The 23051-nt window shown below is 42.7% G+C and overlaps 1 protein-coding gene and 1 long non-coding RNA gene across 6 annotated transcripts in view; both read right to left on the bottom strand.

Annotated features, from left to right (window-relative positions):
* Window positions 1-13241, bottom strand: part of LOC126931001 (uncharacterized) — a 107082-nt gene extending 93841 nt beyond the window's left edge. Inside the window, exons 1-2 of one of the 2 annotated variants that reach the window (XR_007717760.1) lie at window positions 12751-13241; window positions 11545-11652 (exon numbers count right to left, since the gene is read on the bottom strand). This is a non-coding gene — a long non-coding RNA (uncharacterized LOC126931001). The remainder of the gene's footprint in view (window positions 1-11544; window positions 11653-12750) is intronic. The other variant, XR_007717761.1, reaches the window with a different exon arrangement.
* Window positions 13242-18074: 4833 nt separating this feature from the next.
* The window catches only part of TBC1D30 (TBC1 domain family member 30), a 107655-nt gene continuing 102678 nt past the window's right edge, over window positions 18075-23051 (bottom strand). For 2 of the 4 annotated variants that reach the window (XM_050748608.1, XM_050748609.1), the window contains one exon: window positions 18075-21708. In XM_050748608.1, coding sequence (XP_050604565.1) covers window positions 20921-21708 — 788 coding nt within the window. In that variant the 3' untranslated portion in view covers window positions 18075-20920. The remainder of the gene's footprint in view (window positions 21709-23051) is intronic. The other 2 variants (XM_050748610.1, XM_050748611.1) reach the window with 1 other exon arrangement.

Genomic DNA, 23051 nt, shown 5'->3' with positions numbered 1-23051 from the left:
ACCTGCACCCTTGGAGCCACATAAAATAAGAATAAGCCTACCCCTAGAAGTCAGAGACAGCAGGGAATCTTGTACTGAGTTATTGCGAAGAATTCATATGCCAGCTCCAGTCCTTTATTTGGACAGAAAAGAATAGAATATAAAGAACAGTGTGTCTTAGAACCATCTGGTACAATTGGCCCCAGTCATCAGACCTGCCTCTGACTCATGAAGCTGTCACCCAAAAACATAATTAATTTCTAGACCTTTTTCTCATTCTACACCTGTGTCCAGAATCATTTCAACCTGGATCTGCCTTGTCCTTGATTCAAAGGCCCTTGATGTGGTCTGACAGTCAGCACTCTAAACTCATGCCCAACTCTCTGATACTTACCTCTGGCCAGCCACTGCCCCATTTCTTTGTTTTCCTTTGCAGCAAAACCTCTCCCAAAACTTTTACGTACTAGTTGTCTGCAATCTCCCTTTCCTTCCATTCTATCTTAAATCCACCCAACACATACACTGAAACTGTTTTTCTCAAGATCATAAATGACATGCATGTTGACAAATACAACGAATAATTCTCAGTTATCATCCAATTTGACTTAGTAGCAATTTTTTTTTTTTTTTTGGAGACATCATCTCACTAGGTGCCCAGGCTGGCCTTGAACTCTGGGGCTCAAGCAATCCTCCTGCCTCAGCCTCGCCAGTAGCTGGAACTACAGGCAACTGACACCATGCCCCTAATCAGCAGCATTCGACACACCTACTTGTTGATAAACCTTCTTTGCTTGCCTTCCAGGATCTACAACTTTTAGTTTCCTCCTATTTGCCTGATTACTCTTCTGTATCCTTTGCTGGTTCCTCCTCTTCCTCTCTACCTCTTAAATATTGCAGTGTCCCAGGCTTTGTCCTTGGTCTTTTCCATCTATACAAGGGTTTCTCAACTTTGACACTACTGACTTTTTGGCCAGATAATTCTTTGTTGTTGGGGGCTGTCCTAGGCATTACAGGATAGATATATATTGTAGCATCCCTGCTCTCTGTCCAGTAGGTCCCAGTAGCAACGACTCCCCACAACCAAAAATGTTTCTAGACATTTTCAAATATCCCCAGGGGAAGCACCTCTGGTTGAGAACCAATGCTCTAGGTCTATAGGAAATTCTCTTTACTATAAGTGTCTAAGACCTTAGTGATCTCTTCCAGTCTGAGGTTTTAAATACTATCTATAAGGCAATGATTCTCAATTTTACATATCCAGTCCAGACCTCTCTTTTGAACTTCAAATGGACTAAAATGTTCAAATTCCCATTCAAACATTTTGCTTCAATATCTAGTGGACATCCCAAACTCACTATGCAATCTTCCCCATCTCAGTTGAAGGTAACACCACCACTCTTCTAGTTGCTCAAACTAAAAGTCTTGGAATCATCCTTGACTTCTCTTTCTTTCACATCCTGCATCCTGCCAAGAAATCCTATTAACTCTACCTTGAAAACACATCCAGAATCTGACCACTTCTTACCACTACTACTACCCTGATCCAAGTTGTCGTGATCTCACACCTGGGTTATTGCAGCAGCCTCCTAACGGGTCTCTCTTGATGTATCTTCGTGCTTCCACTGTCTGCTCTCTGCAAAGCAGCCAGAATGAGCCTTTTAAAATATGCCAGATAATTCCACTTCTTGCTCAAAACCCTCTGTCTCCTTATCTTGTTCAGAGAAAACTCAAACTCCACACAAGTCTCTGCGAGTCCCTTGTCACTTTTCTGACCTAATAAACTGCGATGCTTAGTTATCATCAACTGAGACGAAAAAGTTGAGGGGTGGGGCAGGTTTGGAAGGAAGATCAGGAGTTCATATTTGAATGTTCTTACGTCTGGAACTCAGAGGGAGTTCCGGACTGAAGGCACACATTTGGGACTTGTTGGCATAAAGATGGTATTTAAAGACATGAACCTGGAACAGGTGAGCAAGGGAGTAGACACAGATAAAGAGGGGCTAGGGCTGAGCCCCGAAGCACCTCAGTATTAAATGGATGGGAAGAAAAGGAGAAACCAGTGATAAAAACTTCAGCTGAATTAAATGTAATGGAGTTTAACTGAGCAATGAATGATTCGTGAACTAGGCAGCCTTCTGAGCCAGAATAGGCTCTGAGATTTCAGCGCAGCCATGTGGGGGAAGAAGATTTATGGACAGAAAAAGGAAAGTGATGTATAGATAACGGAAGTGAGGTACAAAAACAGCTGGATTGGTTACGGCTCAGCATTTCCTTATTTGAACATGGTTTGAACAGTTGGCTACATTTGATTGGCCAAGACTCGGTGATTGGCACAAGTGTAGGATATGGGTCTGTTTACACCTCCGCGTGTTATAGTTCACAAGGTACAGAGAAACTTTAGGCCAAACTTAAAATATGTAAGGAGGCAGCTTTAGGCTAAATTTGATACAATACCAGCAAAGGAGATTGAAAAGCAGGAATCAGTGATGTAGAAGGAAAACCAAGTGTGTGTCATATCCTATAAGCTGAGTAAAAAACAGTCTCTATGAACAAAATCTGAGTCAAAAGTTTCCCTCAAATTCTAGATTCCTCTTAGAGACTTTTCCAGGAAATGTATAATCAAACTATTTGCATTCCAAATGCAGCCTGCAATGTAAATATCTTTCATCGCTGCACCATATTGCCCATTAATTTATCACATACAGTTCTTGTGGTTCAGATTCCCATCTTCATTTAATATCTGTTTTCCTACTTATGATGGTCACAACTTAATTAAATAAACTGGAAGCTTAGGTATAATATGAATAGGGCATATATATGTAGAAATATCAAACTGACACAGATGACTAATATCTGAAATATAGCAATTAAATTGCCTAATGATATTAATCTCATCATTTACCAAAATGAGTAGCTCAGGACCAAAATTTGGGGGAGCTATTTCTAACTCTAAATTTCATCACAACAAACCCTTTTAAACACATAATGGCTAATATTTAATAATCTAGTATTTTGTCAGACAATATATTAATTATTCAGTAAATTTCAAGGGTTTTGCCCAACACTTACTGGGTTCTTGGAACCACTTGACTTGGTTATTTCTTCCAGTGATATAGATTAGTATTTAGCTGGCCAGTGTGACATTCATGGGTTGTTGTAGCAAGGCATAAACAAAACCAGACTTGGAACCAGTCAATGTCCTTGTAAGAAAAGAGATGTGTGATATAGTTCTAGCTCACAACAGATAAGTGGTTTCTCAGAAATATTTCGCTGGAGGATTGCTTGACCCTGGGAGGTGGAGATTGCAGTGAGCCAGGTTGGCACCACTATACTGCAGCCTGGATGTCAAAGTGAGACCCTGTCTCCAAAAATAAAAGTAAAAATAAGCAGTACACAATGGGAAAAAAATTGCTTGACACTGATCCTGAGGAAAAAAAAAAAAGACTTTAGAATTTAAATCTACCTCAACCACAAATGGACCAGTATTGTTATAGTGTATAAAAAGTTAACATAATCTTACTCGATGGAAGCTTCCAGATCGAGTGCAGTAATGGTCCCTATACCTGCATGAATTGGACCTCACCTGGAATGTTATGTCTCATTCCAGGAAAGACACAGTAAGAACACTGACAATCCCAACTGTCTTCAGCAGATGCTCTGGATTGCTTAGCACAGGGCCTTGGCCCTAAAGCTGTTCAATAAATAAGGACTGAATTATCCCGAATCAATCCTTCATCCTTTCTTCTTATCTCCTGAATTGATGAGGAGTCTGGGAATCATGAGAAATGACTAAGGGAAGTTGAAGGGAGGCAGATTTCGGCTTAATATAGAATATGCTTTCTAACAGTGCTGCCCCACAAGAAAATGAAATGCCCAACCAAGTAGGGATCTTAGTACAGAGAGTATTCCAGCAGGTGAGCGCTCCTGTACCAAGGATATTACCAAAGGATTGCTTGCAATAAGTGGGAGACTGAAGCAGCTGACCTCGAAGAGCTCTTTCAGTTCTGAGGTCCCTGAAACAGATGTCAGAGTCTATAGAGAGGATCTCCATAGCCAGCTCAGGACACTGTAGAGCTGGCCCTCCTCCCTCCTCAATGTGAGCCCCTACTCTATCTGCTGAGGAATTCCTCAGAAGGTGACTTTACTGACCTGAGGAATTCTTCAGCATATAGAGTAGGGGCTCACACTGGGAAGGGGTGCTGGGCTTCAGCAGCAGCTTTACCCTTTGTGCAGCCAGAGATAGCCACCTGGTGGGGCTTGTTATGACAGAGTGACCTGCACTGGACACAAAGTAGTGTGTATACCCTAAATCAGACAGAACATTTCTTTTCCCTCACTTACAATAAGTCATTCTACTTACTTTAAAAGGAAGCTGGGCCAGGTGAGGTGGCTCACACCTGTGATCCCGGCACTTTGGGAGGCCAAGGTGGGCAGATCACTTGAGGTCACGAGTTCGAGGCCAGACTGGCCAACACAGTGAAACCCTGTCTCTACTAAAAATCCAAAAATTATCTGGGCATGGTGGCACTCGCCTGTAATCCCAGCTACTTGGGAGGCTGAGGCAGGAGAATTGCTTGAACCCGGGAGGCAGAGGTTGTAGTGAGCCGAGATCACGCCACTGCACTCCAGCCTGGGTGACAGAGCAAGACTCCATCTCAAAAAATAAAATAAAATAAAAAGAAGCCGTTTTCAAAGTCATTCTTCAAGAAATAATGATCCTTGACTGAGAACTCTGTACCTGGGTGCCCCTTATTCAAATGCCATGTCTATATACTTTTTAAACTTTGCTAGATTTGAGCACAGGTGAAGGAGGTAACAATGGGACCCATTCTGCCCTTCCTCACACAAGCTCTCAGTTAAGAGTAAAATGTCCAGCGTAAATTGCTAGAGCCAAAGCAGCTGGAAAAGATTTCCATGAAGCAATAGTGGCATCTAGTGGTCAGATGAAATAATCACATGCCTGCTCACTTCAAGTGAGGGGGAAGAAAACAACAAAACCCCAAGCCTTTTTACTCTCCCTTTACTATCCAACCATACCTGACAGGGAACTGGTTGAAAAATCAGAAGAGCCAGAACAGAGAATCAATAAAATGATACATGCAGAGTTCACTAAAGACTTTAACCTAAAACACACATCTAACTATGCGTTTATTCACCAATCATGCGATGCAGGGCCAGGGTCTCTTTCCTGAATGCAGATTCACCAAGTTGCTGCTAGTCTCTGTTGCATAAATCAAACCATTGTACATCATTACAGTGTCCAGCATTTACTTACAATATGGTGAGAACCTTAAGACACTTGTGAAACAAAATTGCCTCCACTGATTTTTATGATTTTTTTTTTTCTTACAGTTGTCTCTCTCACCTTTTATTCAATGACGCTTTTTTGGTAACTCCGTTTTATCGAGGCTTTCCAAAGCTTTTATCTTATATTTTACAGTAACTGCAGATCTTTCTCTTTGTACTCATATTTCACCTGTTTATTAACTATCTGATCACATACAAATCCTCCAAACATAAACTGGAACAAATGAAATGGAAGGAAGATGGTTATTTAAGATAAGGCTTACCTATGTTCATTTTTTTCCTAAGCCAGGGGGCAGGAGTATTTTTTTAAGATCCGATTTAAATTTCCAACGCCCACCGCATTTATTTCATTTCACCTGTCTTTCACTTTTCTGCAGCGCAATTTCCCCCTACCCCCTTCACTTACAGCCCAAACTCCCATCCCCTGTTCAACTGGAGTAGACATTCCTTCACTCTCTCCCACCTCTACCTGCTGTACTTCCCCACGCCAGCTTCTCAACATTTCTGTTTCTTCAGCCTTCCTTCTTATCTCAAAGAAGAGGAAGCTCCCAAGTGTGCATTTGCCATTTGGTGTTTGCTTTTCCTTCACCCATCTATCTTTCCCTGCAGGACTTTAAACTCTGTGAGGGAAAGAATGTGACTTTTCTGGTCTGTGAAGCTCCAGAGTGCTGTCCTGGCCTGAGAACGTTGCTCTTAGTGTCAATAAAATGAGGCCATGGCTCACTGGAGAACTGGGATGACACCGAGTTGAGTAGTTAGTCATGCCTTTGGGAGACCTTGGGGAGCACAGGTCGTCTACCAGGAGAAGCCAGTAAGGTCGTGTCCAACTCCAGCTCAGAGTTTTGTGAACTCAGTTGTAACTATGATTTTTCAGTTCCCAAACACCTTGTTAGTTCTCCCCTCACGTGGCAAAACACAGTGTGTTAACTAAGGAAGCCAAGGAGCAAACCCATGGTGTCTCTTACCCTGACAGTCCACCCATCCCTTGACACTATCCCAGACTTTTGACCCGAAAACGTAGCCTAACACCTTTAAAGAACCAAGGCTAATGAAGTTTGCATACTGTTAGGGAAGTCAAGTGCCTTTCATTGGGCCATCAAATGCTATTGGCAAGAAAGATAAGACAATAGGAGAGCCAATGTAAAGCAATTAGTTAAGATAATAGAAGAAATGGAAAGGCATTATGCTAATTTTTGCAAATGTATGACCAATTAAGGCTAATCTGCCTTGGGGCAATAATGGCTGATCCCTGCATTGGACAGAAAGGAATATTTGGAAGTTTTTCTGCTGGCCTAGTCAAATTCAATTCTGTGTGAATATTAGTCCTTGTGAGTAATAGCAGACCTCTTTAGCATCCACTAATTCATATTCTTTAACACACCATCATTCTCCCCTCAGATTAGAAGCACACTTTTTTTTCTCTTTAGGCTAAAACACACCATTGTTCTGAGGTCCTTTTCGGCTTATCTAAGAGTGAAAAACAATGCCAAGCGACCTTTGCCTCTTTCATACACCGTGCCCATTAGCTGTACCCCTGTTAATGGGTCTTGGCTTTCATTTCCTGCAAAACTATGACTTTTTAATAATCATGGCCTTTTTGTTCCCAAAAAGCAGCTTAAAAGAGGAGGGACACCAGTGTGGGTCTCTGTATTTTAGGATCTAGTTGCCCATGTGGTGTCCACACACCATGAGAGGCCAGCAGTTGTCCAGTCCAACCCCGACTCTGAGAGGGAAAGATCTTCTGAGTGCCTGTAGTACAATATCCTCTCCCGTTGCCTTCCAGACCACAATCTTCCATTACATCGCAGTAGTACAGCGGGTTAAGGGGTGGGGGGACAGGCTTTTAGAGGGACCACCACCAAGTGGTTAAGAATAAGGGAGTTGGCCGGGCACAGTGGCTCACGCCTGTAATCCCAGCACTTTGGGAAACCGAGGCGGGCGGATTACGAGGTTAGGAGATCGAGACCATCCTGGCTAACACGGTGAAACCCCGCCTCTACTAAAGAATACAAAAAATTAGCCGGGCGTGGCGGCGGGCGCCTGTAGTCCCAGCTACTGGGGAGGCTGAGACAGGAGAATGGCGTAAACCCGGGAGGTGGAGGTTGCAGTGAGCCGAGATCGCGCCACTGCACTCCAGCCTGGGCAGCAGAGCAAGACTCTGTCTCAAAAGAAAAAAAAAGAATAAGGGAGCTACAGCCGCACTCCCAGGTCCAATTCCATCCTCTGCCACTCTCTGGCTCTATGACCTTGAGAAAGTAACATCCTCTCCACGCTCCAGTTTCCTCATCTACTGCAGAAGAAGGAACACTAAAGCCAGGCATGGTGGCATGCGCCTGTATTCCCAGCATTTTGGGAGGCCGAGGCAGGCCTAGGAGTTCAAGATTAGGTTGAGCTATGTTTGAGTTATGAGCTATGATTGTGCCACTGCACTTCAGCCTGGGTAACAAAGTGAGACCCTGTCTCTTAAAAATAAAAGAAGAAACACTGGTACTTACTCTGAGGGGAGGTTACAAGAATTAAAGGAGGCAATCCATGTAAGGCTCTTAGCACAGTGCCTGTCAAACAGGAAGCACTCAATAAATATTGTTATTTTGTGTTTATCTTCCTTCACTATCCCATAGACCCATAATTCTCAAAATTTGTGGTCTCTGAACCTCTTTAGACAAACTTTAAATTTCACATAAGCTCTTAAAAATTATGAGGACCCTAAAGAGCTTATACATGATATCTTTTATTTAGTGTATTATAAGTCAAGTCAAAATATTTTAATTATTTTAAAAATACAATAGATACTTTATCATAAATAAGATTCTATGAAAAATAACCACATTTACCAAAACAAAAATATTTGGCAAAAGAGCAGCATTGATTTACATTTTTGCAAATCTCTTTCATATCTGGTTTAATAGAAGACAGCTGGGTTCTCCTATCTGCTCCTGCATTCAATCTGTTGTGATATCACACACTATGCAGCCTCTGAAAACCTCCTTGTATATTTTTGAGAAAATGTGAGTGAAAAAGGCAAATCACGCCCTGGTGTTGCTGTGAAAATAGTATGACCTCTCGGACTTTGTGAAAGAACCCCGGAGCAGTGTCCAGGTTTTCTGGTGTCAATATATCAGCACGGCAGAGTCTCAAGTTCCAAGTCAGCTCATTGTTAGAGGTGGGAGAATTTTACCAGACTACAAAGCCAACAGAATTGGACATGAAAACAACTGCTGGTGCAACTGTGACTATGCCCTGATTAAATGAGACAGGAAAACCCTTAATCTCAGCCTCGCCATATAACCTCCGGTTCAGAAACTCAGGCCTGAGCCATGCAGAAGGCCAGACCCCTGTTGTTCTGCCGTTTGGAATGAAGCTTGTTTGTGAATAAAATATTGGAATCCATCCATTTCTCTGGATTGATGATAGCAACTTTTTTTTGTTATTGCTTTTCTTGTTTGTTTGCTTTTTTATTTGTTTTAGAAGAGAGTCAATTCAAAAAAATAAAATCTTTCCTTGATGTAATTCCTTTTTCAAAAATTATCTTTTTAAATTCTGGAAATCCAATGTTTATGACTTAAGCCTTGTTATTTTTTACTGTTAAAGGTTTGGGGTTTAAGACTTTGTTTTGTGTTTTTGGCAAACCTTTAAACAAATATTGTTGCTGAATAAGAACCTCTTCAAATGTTTTACTTATTCTTTACTGACTTTTCAAGATACACACGGTAGTGACATCACAGCCACCATATCTAGCAGTGACACTTTAAATCATTTACCAGGCAAACTTAAGCAGTGGTTCATTCTCTGCACCTGTTGGGGATGGACAGTCCCTCCTGGAGGGGATCCAGAGATTACCTCTAAAATAATTTCAAAAGAAGGTGGAACTGGGGCTCTCTGGGGCTGACTACTTTCTGAGGGAGAGGCATCAGGTACAAAGCTGTTTTTCTGTCCTCAAAACTCTACAACACAGGCTAGTCTTCCCCTCCCCCAACTATTTCTAGAAATTTGAAACGTTATTGTATCAGTCAAGACTAAATTGCTGGCACCAAAACCCAAATTGAAGAGAAGCTTTTGGAGAGCAAGGGGTGGAGTATCCTCATTTATTGGAAACATTTTGCGCCGGGCATTGTGGCTCACGCCTGTAATCCCAGCACTTTGGGAGGCCGAGGCAGGTGGATCACCTGAGGTCGGGAGTTCAAGACCAGCCTGACCAACATGGAGAAACCCCATCTCTACTAAAAATACAAAATTAGCCGGGGTGGTGGCGCATGCCTGTAATCCCAGCTACTCGGGAGGCTGAGGCAGGAGAATCGCTTGAACCCGGGAGGCAGAGGTTGCGCTGAGCCGAGATCGCGCCATTGCACTCCAGCCTGGGCAAAAAGAGCGAAACTCCGTCTCAAAAAAAAAGAAAGAAAGAAAGAAAGAAAGAAACACTTTGCAATCATTCCACTCAATTTAGGAGTGCTGTGAAAATATAAGCATAAATAAAAACAATATATAAAACAACATAAACAATACAAATAACATCATGTATGGATTTTTGGCTGTGAAAATTGTAATAGCAACTTAATAATATGAAAAGCATGCTAAGTAAAAATGGTCCTACTCTTAGCTGAAGCACATTCTCATCTCTAGGTCTGTCTCCGTCTCTGTCTCTCTAAATTATCTATACTATTTCTATACCTATACCCATATCTCTCTACGTATGTAGCTCAGGAACTTTGTACTTGCTGTTTCCTCTTTTTGGAACATTCTTTCCCCCAAATACATGGATGAGGCCCTCTGACACTATAGCAGTCCCTAACAGCTGCTGTGGGCTCCCTGGCCAACTTTCTGTGATTCTCATATCAGTGCGACTCCTACACCAATGATATACTCCATGCACATGGTGGGGGGTTAAGGGGTTGGGGGCATACGGCAACTTGCCAATGTCAGAACATTATTTTAAGTCACTTAATTACACCAAGCTACAGATTTTCATCAGTGAAAAAGAGAGTGGTCCAGACTGGTAGTTTTTTAAATCTGTTCCCCAGAACCCCAAGATCTCCCCCAAAGCAACTTCAGGGGTAATGTTGGCAACGAGAGAGGAAACCAGTGCGCAGAGCTCTGGCCTCTCTGCCCCCACCTTAATGAGGGTAGTGGTTCAGTGGTACTCCAAAAGTCCAGATATTCACCCTAAAACATATAGGAATTTAGTAGGTGATTATAAAGGTGGCATTTTCAATAAATAGGGGAAAGATTAATAAATGGTGCTGGGACCACTAGGTAACTATTTGAGGAAAAAAATGATAAGATGGAATCTTAGTTCCCAACTTACACAAAAGTAAATGCCAAATGAGTCAGATTTAAACATGAAAAATGAAACCATAAAACTAGTAGAAGGAAAAAATTAAAGAACTTTAAAATAACCACAAAGAAGTAGAGAGAGCCTTCCAAATATCACACAAAACCCAGAAGCTGTAATAGAAAAGATAAATATAATAAAAAGATAAAAAAATATATAACCAAATAAAAATGACCTTAAATCTATATACATGGCAATAAATCAGCATGAACAAAGTCAAAAGATAATTGACAAAATGAGAAAAATATTGTGACTCAGATTACAGACAAGGATATTTTTCTTAACGCGTAAAAAACTCACAAATAAGTAAGAAAAAGGCTGGGCGCGGCGATTCACACCTGTAATCCCAGCACTTTGGGAGGCTGAGGCAGGCAGATCACAAGGTCAGGAGATCGAGACCATCCTGGCTAACACGGTGAAACCCCATCTCCACTAAAAAAAAAATACAAAAATTAGCCGGGCATGGTGGCGGGCACCTATAGTCCCAGCTACTCGGGAGGCTGAGGCAGGAGAATGGCATGAACCTGGGAGACGGAGCTTGCAGTGAGCCGAGATCGTGCCACTGCACTTCAGCCTGGGCGACAGAGTGAGACTCCGTCTCAAAAAAAAAAAAAAATCAGTAAGAAAAAAAGAGCACAGAGGGGGGAGGGGGGAGGGATTGCATTGGGAGTTATACCTGATGTAAATGACGAGCTGATGGGTGCTGACGAGTTGATGGGTGCAGCACACCAACATGGCACAAGTATACATATGTAACAAACCTGCACGTTATGCACATGTACCCTAGAACTTAAATTAAAAAAAAAAAAAAGAAAAGAAAAGAAAAAAAGAGCAAAAATGAGCAAAGGCTATGAACAAAGGACATATAAATAACTTTTAAATATATGTCAACCTTATGCATATTTTTCAAATATACATTAAGTACTCACCCAATCAGAAAAGATCAAAAAGTTTGATAAGATACTGAGTGATGTGGGGGGTAGGAGGAATTAAGCACTTTCATACATTGCTGATGGCAGTAGAAACTTATGAAACATCTGTGGAGAGCAATTTGGCAATATGTATCAAATTTTTCAATGAGCAATGTTGACAAGTAATTCCATATCTTAGAATGTATTCCTTAGCTAACTTGCTCATTTGTAGTATTACATCATATGTACAAGGATATGCATATTCCATAGATATGAAATTGGAAGCAAACAAAAGGAATCTAATAATAGATTAGAGAATAAATGTATTGTGCACAGACCTGAAATGGAAATCTATGCAGCAGTAAAAAAGAACAAGGTGGCTCTACTTGCACTGTTCTGGAACGATCTCCATGGTACATAGTGAAAAAGCAAAGTTCAGAAGGTTATTGTGCTACTGCTTACAAAAGTGTGTGTGTGAAAATGTGCTTGGATATGCATGAAACATCTCTGAAAGGATACAAAAGAAAGGAGTAACAATAGTTTCCTGTGGGTAGAGGCTTTGGGTGGACCGGGTCAACGAGTAGAGGGAGACCTAGTTTTCCTATGTGCTTTTGTACATGTTAAATTTTCACCATGTGCAAATATTATCTAATTAAAATAAAAGTCTAAACAATAATTTTATAATGTTCGGCTTCTTTAAAACCTTTGAAAATCATTGAGCTACATGATGCCTAGGATTGCTACTGAGTAATGTTTATTATTGTGATAGAAGCACTTTTTAATGTATAGAAATTCTGCTCCATAGCTGTACATGCAACAAAAATCTTTATGCTTTTCACCATCTGTTAAATTCCGTTGCATAGACATTTGTGGAGTTCATCACATAAGTTATATGTAGCTCAACCTTCCCCAGACCTTAGCAACCTCTTGGTTCACACAGGGTTCCTGTAGCAACAATGACTCAACACTGTTCTCACAGACATATTTTGAAACAGGACCTATACAGTCCTCCCATCCCCTTAACTGGGCAAGGTTTTCTTGAAATCTTCACGGGGCACCTCTCATGTGTTCCTAAACAAATGTGCTCCCAGCAGGTCCTCCCACGGCTCTGCTGAACACTGCAGGTCCCTTGAGACCCACTTTCTCACCCAGCCCTGCTGCTTCCCCGCAGATGCCATTAGGGATGCGCTAGAGCCCCTCCTCTGTGAGAAAGCTGCCGGTCACCTGGGGGAGGTGGAGTGAATGCCACACTCTGTTTCCATTGTGTTCTGTCAGACAAATCCCACAAATATGCTGCTTGGACTCCCAAATTTTATGGAACTTGGTGACACAGCTCTTCACGTTTTGCTCACAGTCACTCTGTCCTCAACAGGACTCCTCCAGGAATGCAGATGGAGTCGGAATGGTAGACAAAACTGGTGAAAGACAGTTTTACTCAAAATCATCTCTCCTTCTGTGACAAGAATATAAGACCAAAGAAGAACTCAAAGGGCTTGAAGAAAGAACCATCTTCAGAAAACAAGAACCATGTTCCTTGACTCTGTCACCTCTCTACACCTCTCTAACCATCTGTTATGATGATGGGAAGATGGAGCCAAAACTGAGAGAGCAGTTTAGGAGAGGTTTGAGTCACTGGAAAGCAAAAATAATCCTGACTACTGCACTGATATAGCCACCATTTTGCCCTTATCATCTGTAATCTTCACAACACCTCTGTTCCAATTAATTTTCAACATGAGTGGTAGAAAATCTGACCAAACTGGTTAAAGCCCAAAATTGGAATGTTAGCTGATATAGTAAATAGAATGAGACAAATTGGCTTCAGGCATGGCCTGATCCAGAGCTCACAAGCCCTGAAAGCAGCCTAGTTTCTCTGTTCCTCAGCTCTGCTTGCTCAGTGTTAACTCTTCTCCCACAAGCTCTCCCCTCATGGTTACAAGATGGCTGCCAGCAACAACTCCTGGGCTTTTTCCTTCCAGGTTAAATTCTGTTGCATATCCATTTATGGAGTTTATCACATAAGCTATTGTAACCCGATTTTCCCCAAACCTTAGCAACTTAGGACCAAATCCAGTAGAAACGAGTGAGTCTGCTTCCCTGAGAGTTCAAAACAAGAGCCCAGGAATTGAGTTTCTTTGCCTATGGCTCATCCATGGGTCAGACACCATGGCGAGGAGGAGGAAGAGTCCTGAGTGTCTGAGCTCAGGCCCTATGCTCCCTCCAGGGCCATCACTGTCACCGGAAGTACTTGGGCAGAGGTGGAGGAGGGCTGGCTCCCCAAGCAAAAGTAGGGCAGTGTTGCCAAAGCATAGTAAATTCTAGGCAGCGAAGATGGCAGTTGTCCACAATGAACCCTATGAGATTGAAATTATTCTCATTGTACAGATGTGGAAATTGAAGGTCTCAGATGTTAAGACTCTTGCCCCAAATCATATAATGGTATAGATTGGATTTTACCCCATTAATGTGTGCGATGAGACAAAAAGGATAGGTAGGTATCTGCCAGGCAGACTGGAGCAAGGAAGGTGCTCAAAGCGAGGATTTATGAATACACAGCAGTATGAGGGCATTAGGGGAGTGGGGGGCCTTCAGGGAACTTGGAGTTACGGGCAAAGTTATAAGACAGTGTAGCAAAGGAAGAGCTCAGGCTCTGGTGTCAGATGGATCCAGAAGTCATTTACCAGTTCAATAGGTTGCAGTGAGCAGGTTGCAGTGAGCTGAGACTGTGCTACTGCACTCCAGCCCGGGCGACAGAGCAAGACTCTGTCTCAAAAACAAAAACAAAAAATAATTACTAACAGAGGTTTGTTTTTTGCTTTGTTTCACATTTTAATATAGATTCCTGAACTCTCCAGGGATAGGGAGATTCCTAGGTTGAGGTATCAGGAAATTTCCTCCCAGAAAACTGTTGGTCATATAGGGGAATTCATCCACCTCCTTCCAAGTGGCCAAGGATGTAACTGCTCACTTTGCCTTCATCATCTGCAATATAGTGCCGGTAAGCTTCACAGAGCTCTTGAGAGGAATGAGTGAGATAGCACAAAGGAGCTGGTATAGTGCTGAGCTCAAGGAGCTCCACAGATGGTCGATGTTATGGTACTGGTGAGGATAGGTCGCACGAGGTAATGAATGGGGAAGGTGTGGGAAAATAAGACGGAAAATTAACCATGGGTCAAATCACGCTAAGATAAGGATTTTAGCTTTCACCCTCCACAAAATGAAGAAGGATTTTGACCAGAGGGATGGCCCAATTAGTTTTTCATTTTAGAAAGATCATTCTGGCAGCAGTGTATAGCCGAGTAGCAGAGAGGTGGGGTGGGCAGGGGGAGGGTCCAAAATGGATGGCAGTGAGACCAGTTAGGAGACCATTTTAATACAGTCATGTGCCACATCATGTTTCAGTCAACGATGGACCTCATATGCTATGGTGGTCCTGAGTGATTGGAATACTGTATTTTTACTGTGCCTTTTCTAATATGTTTAGATAGACAATTACCATTGTGTTACAACTGACTGCAGTGTTCAGCACAGTAACTTGCTATACAGGTTTGTAGCCTAGGAGCAATAGGCCACATCATATATAGCCCAGGTGTGTAGTAAGCTATACCATCTAGGTTTGTGTGAGCACACTCCATGATATTTCCACATCATTGAAATTACCTAACAATTTCCCCATCGTTACCCCTGTCATCAGGTGACATATGGCTAGTCAACTTGTTCAGTGGTTGCTAAACTTAGTTCAACGTTAAACTTACTAAGGAAGGCCAGGCACAGTGGCTCACGTCTGTAATCCTAGCACTTTGGGAGGCCAAGGCGGGCAGATTACCTGAGGCCAGGAGTTCAAGACCAGCCTGGTGGACATGATGAAACCCCATCTCTACTAAAAACAGAAAAATTAGCCAGGCATGGTGGCACACACTTGCAGTCCCAGCTACTTGGGAGACTGAGGTAGGAGAATTGCTTGAACACGGAAGGTGGAGGTTGCAGTGAGCCAAGATTGTGCCACTGCACTCCAGCCTGGAGATATATGTGTCTTAAAAATGGACATATTTCCTGACCCTTCAACTCCACTTCTATATGCATATCCTAAGAAAATAATTCGGGCTATGTACACTCCACCCTGTCTCAAAAAGAAAACAATTACTAAGGGAGGTTTTTTAAAATTTTTTGCTTTGTTTCATGTTTTCATACAGATTCCTGGACCCTCCAGGGATAGGGAGATTCCCAGGTTATCAGGAAGTTTCCTCCCAGAAAAACTGTTGGTACCATAGGAGAATCGATCCACCTCCTTCCCAGTGATCAGCATTGCCTAAAGGCAAACTAGAATTGTTATAGCAAGAATGTAAACACTAAGAAACAGTCAACTTTCTGGTTTTTTTAATGTTAAAACAATAACTCTTGAAGCCCCTGGGGCACAGGTTGGCATAGCCAGATAAAGATTGCCTGGGATGGAAGGGATGGAGAGAATGGGATCGAGTGGCACTTTGCAGGAGGTCATTTGGTCTGACCAGAGCAAACCACCAGGAAGGAAGCAACCTTCGAGGTGATGGTATTTGAAGGTGGCGCCATTGGGAGGTAATTAGGTTTAGATGACATCATGAGGATGGGACCCTCATGATGAGGTTAGTGCCCTTATCAGAAGAGGAAGAGACCAGAACGTACTCCCTTTCTCCATCGTGTGAGGACACAGCAAGAAGGTAATCATCTGCAAACCAGGAAGAGGGCCCTTCCTCACCAGACACCAAATTTGCAGACACCTTGATTTTTGACTTCGCAGCTCCAGAACTGTGAGAAAGAAATGCCATTGTTTAAGCCACCTCAGTCTATGGTACTTTGTTACAGCAGCCTGAATTGAGTCAGACATTCAGCATTGGGAGATGGCCAGCAGGGAACTGCACGGAAGCTGACCCAACACCTACAGTACCAGTCCCCATTCAGGTGAGCACTGGCTGCCTTTGTGGAAGAACCACTCCCACAGTTCTACCTTCAGCCAGGAGGCCTCCCATCCATCACTGTATCCTGGTGGCTCTATGACTGTAGACTTGCTGACTTTACTCTGAGCTGCCTGATGTGGATAACAGATAACTCCCACTTCAGTGGCCCAAATACTCACTGGCCTTCACATTTCCATCCTGGGGATGAATCATAATTCACCCAAACATCTCCCTTATTCCCAGATGTTTACATTGTTTTCAGGTTTCCATTAGTACATTTAATACTTCAATGAACATGTTGCACATAAAGCTTTTACTGCATAACTTCTAACTCTAAAATATCTGGTATTCTTTGACAAAACCTAGTAATGGCTATTTCTTTGCGTTCAGGATACCAAGTCTCAAACACTATTCCCTTCTCAAAAGATACAATTAAAGTTCTTTTTATGAAAGTCAATACCTGTTGATGGGAAAAAAAAAACTCTTAGCAAGCAAAGAATAAAAGGGAATTTTCTTAACCTAATAATAGGCACCTACCAGAAACCTCAGCCAACATCTTACTTAATGCTTCTTTTAAAAGTCAGGAATGAGATATGGGTGTTATGAGTGTCCATTATCACTGCTTCTAAAACACTTCTGTTGGCACTTCAACACTAGAAGTCATAGAAAAGAAAAAAAAGGAAAGAGATTGCTGCCTCTTCCAGGATGTAGAGAAGCAGGCATTCTGATTCACTGCTTGTATAACTTCAACCTTTAAGAATGGCAATTTGGAGCTATATGTGTTTTAAAAATGGACATATTTCCTGACTCTTCAACTCCACTTCTATACGCATATCCTAAGAAAATAATTTGGGCTATGTACATACATGTAACAGGTTACGGTCTCTACTACTATCTAGTCAGAAACCTCCTATTCGACAAGGTACTGGTTATGTGAATTCCAGCATGAACACATGCAGGAATATTAGTCACTAAAAATCATATTGTATAAGAGCATTTACCAGAAAGACAGCTTAAACTACCACGTTCAAAATACCTTTTTTTGTAGATAATGGCGTGTACACACATACACAAACGTACTGGAAAGATCTATACAGAATATTGATGATTCCTTATGCTCTGTTTTCCCAATTTTCTAAAACCTGCTACTTTTCTAGTTAGGAAAAACAATATATTTTAAATGCTGCCTCAAATGCTGTAGGCAGCAAAGAAAGTGGCTCAGAAACACTGTAAAAAGAAATTTTATATGGGGAGATGGTAGCAACTATACATCTATTCATACAGAATCCTTAATGCCATGCAGCTAAACTGTATTCTTATTGTTCATTTTATTAAGACAAAAATAAATGGTAGATCTAAAGGTTAATTTTAGGTAAACTCTCTTAGTTTTAAACTCTGTGCTTACTCATATTCAGGAAACAGCTATTCTTCAAATGCTGAGCAGGTCACAGGCCACCCTGCAACCCAGTGATTAGACTGGGGAAGATGGAGCTTATCGGGCTGTTTCCCTGGTTCATGTGACCAAGTGGGGTCTGGGGTTGGGGGTGAAGGAAGAAGGGAGAAGGGACGGTCACAACAGTGTTCCATGCATGCACTCAGACAATGGCACAACAGTTACAACAATGAGAATCTTTATGCATATAACTTTGTGATCAATACAATCCTTCAGAACAAGAGACAAACAAAGGAATACAATGTCCCAAACCGTTGCAGTCCATAGGCTGACATTGCTAACTAGATTTAGATCATCTGGAGGCTTTTGTAAGAGGAACTGAGGTGCAGAGGCATCAAAATGAGTTGATTCCCGGCAAAAGTGCTAAGAGGCTACAGACATATCTAAAAATCAAGAAACCACTACTTGTTAAGTACTTCTGGTGTTTGCATACAGTGTCCAATACATAGGGAAGACAGCAAGTCCATACTGGTCTTTGTACATGCTGTGTGGTAGAGGCTACTGCGGGTTTCTTTATTTTCTAAAGTAGGCAAGGCTCATTAATTGACCAATTCACATTGTGATTATTTGGTACAATGCATGCATGTTATTGGTACACAGAGTGCTTTAACAGGAATCTGCTGGATTTTCAAAATTCTGACAAGGCCATTTTTGTCTCAGAGGACTATTATTATCCATTCAGTTATTCATTCATTCAACAGATACTTATCCCAAACTGTGTGTTATCTCCTCCATCCCCTTCTCAGGAAGACCAACCCTGGAAACAGGTGAGAGGAGAGTGTTCACAGGGCACAGCATGTGTTGTTGATACTGTTTGTGGACAGCAATGGTGCAATCCCAAGGACTTGAATAAGTGGCCTCTACCTCATTAACCAACTCCTTGAACCCAGACCATCAGGGAGCTAGTGAGCTGATTCAAGAGAGGAAAGAACAATTCTCCATTCAAGTCAGACATCCCTCAAGGGGAACATGACTATTCTGACTCATTTGGGAAGGGGCAAAGAAACGGATATGAGGTGGAATCATTCTTATCTGTAAAGTTTAGCTGATGGAAGAAAATGGTGTCATTTGCTTAACTTTGGAAAATGCAGTGGGTCTCTGGGCCCTGAGGGTGGTATGCAAAATAAGCCCATCTCTCCACCTACACCCTTCCCAAAAAACAGGCTGTGGGCGTGGCTGCTTTTTAAGAAGCTGGATGCTAACTTCAGATGGCACAGAATTCAAGACCAAAACTGTAATAACTTATTAGTCATATTTTCCATCTTCAGTTCCTTTGGGGGTAAAAATACCACGAAGAGGATAAAATAGCTTTTCTCACGGTATAGGTCATTGTGTGTTTTCTGTTCAAAAAAAAGCCCACACAACCACATTCTCTATTATAAAAATTAGTACCTCTCTTAGTAAAAGCCTGCTCTACAATTACAGTTTTCGTTTCAGAATTAACAATCCATTTGCTCAAATCAATATTGGCTACATCAACAATATTCCTGAAAGTATTGCCAGTAGTCTTCCAGAGACAGACATGAAGGCTGAGTCTATTCCTCTAATGACGGCGGGCAGAAGGGATTGAGGAGTGAGCCTGTTGCTCAGCCAAATAACAGGTGCATGAAGCATTCTTAAAATAAACTCCCTGTTCAGGATAAGGAAGTCAGAGCTGGTTTTGTAAAACGCCATCAAGGGACTCTGTACCATCTGGAGACAGGTCCTTTGAGTCAGGAGGGATTTTAGTGAATGGCTTCCCAGTCTTGGTTTTTACAAGCTATGTAGCCAATGCCTCTGTGTACAAAGAGCATTAAACCTGCCTATTGCACTGAAGGAAATGTGGCTAAGTCACTTGGAATACCGGGAGTACTGACCTTGAGTAACTGAAGTGCTAGTTCACCTCTGTGTGGCTCAGAGTTCCCATCTGCATAGTGGAGACAAGAGGTGCTATCCCTGACCCGCTGGGTGAGAGAGAGCTAGAAAGGGCAGGAGTGAGAGGGAGCTAGAAAGCACTGGGGCCTTCTCCAGAGAAAGGCAGTGTTCAAGTAACAAAGTACTCAACAAAGGACTCCAATCAAAAAGCACAAAATTCAAGTAACAGAGTCACAGGTGCTATGTTCTGGCTTCTGAACAGAGGCCTTGTGCGTCTGCAGTCGAGAGCTGGTGGGTGAGTGAGCTGTGTGGTAGGGGATGCAGGCCAGGCTCTGTGTGGAGCCCATCAAGTCATCCGTACCACTGAGGATGAAAGCTCTCCTCAAGAGGAGAACACAAACCTCAGGAAAAGCTCAGTGGCGCGAGCAAGCTGTCCGGAGCAACTGCTTAAAGCATATGCCAAGTGTGTCCTGTGCATAAGATCTTCAGCTGGGTTATCGACCGAAATTTCAAGAGATGAAAGGTTTTCTTCATTTTGCAGGTAGAAATAGACAGTTAAAGAAAGGTTATCTAGATTTTTCTCCTATGATTTAGCATAAGAATTTTAAAAAAAAATTGAGACTCATACTGTAGGAAATCTCACAGGACACAATCCCCTCCGTAAACCATGAAAAGGAAGATCAGGAAGTTTTTTGTAACGAAGAAACTTACTTTCTTTTTACAGTTTCTGTCCTAGCAAGCTGGTATGTGCATGCTTGAATATTAGTAATACCCAGAGAACTAGAAGGTTTGGGGGCACTGTCACAGGGACTCTGAAGGCCCCCAGAACAGAAGGATGGATAAGAGTTAACAGTCTAGATATATAGTCTTTTTTAAATAGCTCACAATGAAAAATTGGGAAAAATTCACACTATAAAACCACAATATTTATTTTGCCACAAGAATCCACTTCATCAGTTAGCAAGTAGATGGGAAAACAGCCCTGTTTCTAACTCCTATTATAAAACTTCCAGTTCCCATTTTTTATGGGCTGTTGCTCATCCCTGAACCTACTCATTTTCACTGGACAAATAAAACTCTTTTCGAGCCATTCAGCTGCAACCCTTACACTACCGTGAAAAGGTGAGTCCAGATACAAAGTTTCGGGGAGACATCATCGTTTCTTAGTGCCACTGTTTCCAACACCGGGTTTGCTGAAGCTCCTGCTCATTTGAGGAAAGTGCACAGTCGGCGTTCTTTCTGTAGGGCCATATAATCCCAAGTTCCTGGCAGTAGCAGATTTCCGCAGGGGCTTGACGCTGGGGAAAGGGCTGAAGATGGGGGTTTTTGAGTTGCTGCCTTGGGGAGGTTTGCTGGTGGCTTTGTTTTCTTCAGGTGCACTCGGCGGCTCTGGGCAGTGCCGCTGGCAGGGTGGGTGCACCTCGGGCTCAGTTTCAGCTGCAGCATCCCTCTGGTTCAGTTCCAGGGCCCCCAACTTCACCTGAACCGCAGACACATCCACATCAGCATCTCCAAACACCGGCTCTGGAGACTGCCCCTCGATCGTCCTCCCGGTACTGCCTTCGGGGCTGCTGCCTTCTCTTCCAACTGTCGCTGTACAACTAGAGGGGAACGCCTCTGCCGCCCCCAGCCCGTTGGTCTTGCTGGCCTCGTTCTGCTCGTCTATCAGCCCTATGGTGTCCCCACAGCCCGGATGACTCTTGGTCCTTGGCATGTTCTTTTTGTGGACTCGGATGTGAGTTCGCCACGGGGAGTTGAGCTTTGTCTTAAGGTCTTCGTAGGGGACAGGAGACATTTTCCCTCCTGTGTGACCAGGAATGTGGATGACAGCATTCTTGGCAGCTCTGTTAGTCATTTTCATCTTCTTTCCTAAAAGAAGGTGGTTTATAACTGGAGAACTGTTTACCTGAGACGGGAGAATGCTGGTCACTGGCCCTTTGTCTGAAAGAAATGTTGAAAGGTAGTATGAAGTGCACCACAGAGAAACACATCCATCATGGAACAGAAATCACACGGAGGTCCTCCCAGCCTGGCCCACCACATCCCTTCCCATGTATTCCGCAGGGAGGGGCAGAGGCATGTGACTGAAGACAGCAGAAACCGAATTCAACCCAAGAGCCTGGAATACCAATGCTCTCTTCTTTAAAGAAGAAGGGACCATAGGGTGATGATACAAAAAGGAACATCTGACTCCTCATTCCTAATTAGGGCCTGGACCCCCTAATGTTTTTTTTACAGAGAGCTCTTGTCTCTGAGTAGCAACTTCAGAGGTACTGTACCTAGAAAAATCTTTGCAGATTTAAAAAAATAACACAACAAACACTATGACCATATGGATTATCATCTGTCAGCCTCTGAGAGGTAGGAAAAGAACACACTGCATATTATGAAGTGAGATCCAGCAGAGTAACAGAAGTGATAAAAAGGTAATGAGAATGCAGTGAAATCACAGCTATTCAGCATCTAGCCCTAGAGATGAAAAACCACTCCTGTGTCCTCAATGGACTTTGAAAGCCAATTGAAAACTGAAAAGCACCAAAAGCTTTGACTTCAGCTAGGTGCCGTGGTCCATGCCTGTAATTCCCAGCACTTTGGGAGGCCAAGGCAGGAGGATCACTTTAGGCCAGGAGTTCGAGACCAGCCTGGCCAACATGATGAAACCCTGTCTCTACTAAAAATACAAAAATTAGCCAGGTGCGGCGGTGCGCACCTGTAGGCCCAGCTGCTTGGGAGGCTGAGGCAGTAGATTGCTTGAACCTGGGAGGTGAAGGTTGCAGTGAGCCAACATTGCGCCACTGCATTCCAGCCGGGTAATACAGCAAGACTCCTTCTCAAAACAAACAAACAAAAAAGCTTTGTTCTCCTAGAAGGCACTGTCAATGGCATTATCGTTGACCTCCTGTGGCGATGACCAGGCTCCTATTTCCAATGCAGCATTCAACACACATGGTCCCAGGATGGCAGCTGCAGAGAGAGGTTGTAGGGAGAAGGCCTCTCCCTGTGTGTGTGAGTTTCCTTCCTCCTTGATGTCCATGTCATCTGGCTGAACTAACTTCCACCCTTCTCTACTGTTGTCATTCACCACTGGTCATACCCCAATATCAACTGAAAATGTTGATAACTGTCTCCTCTTCACCACATTGCTGCCACCTCACCAATTATTTGACTGTCACTGTGACTGGCCCTCCATTACATTCTCATAGTTCCTCAGCCTCCCCAGTTCCATCCTAAACCTTATCACCCAGCTCCACCTTATGTGAAAATATTTAATTCTAATACTCCTC

This window comes from Macaca thibetana, chromosome 11, assembly GCF_024542745.1.
Source record: "Macaca thibetana thibetana isolate TM-01 chromosome 11, ASM2454274v1, whole genome shotgun sequence".
NCBI classification, from domain to species: Eukaryota; Metazoa; Chordata; class Mammalia; order Primates; family Cercopithecidae; genus Macaca; species Macaca thibetana.
Note: the sequence above shows the minus strand (reverse complement) of the source record. Positions and strands in the feature narration are given on the sequence as shown.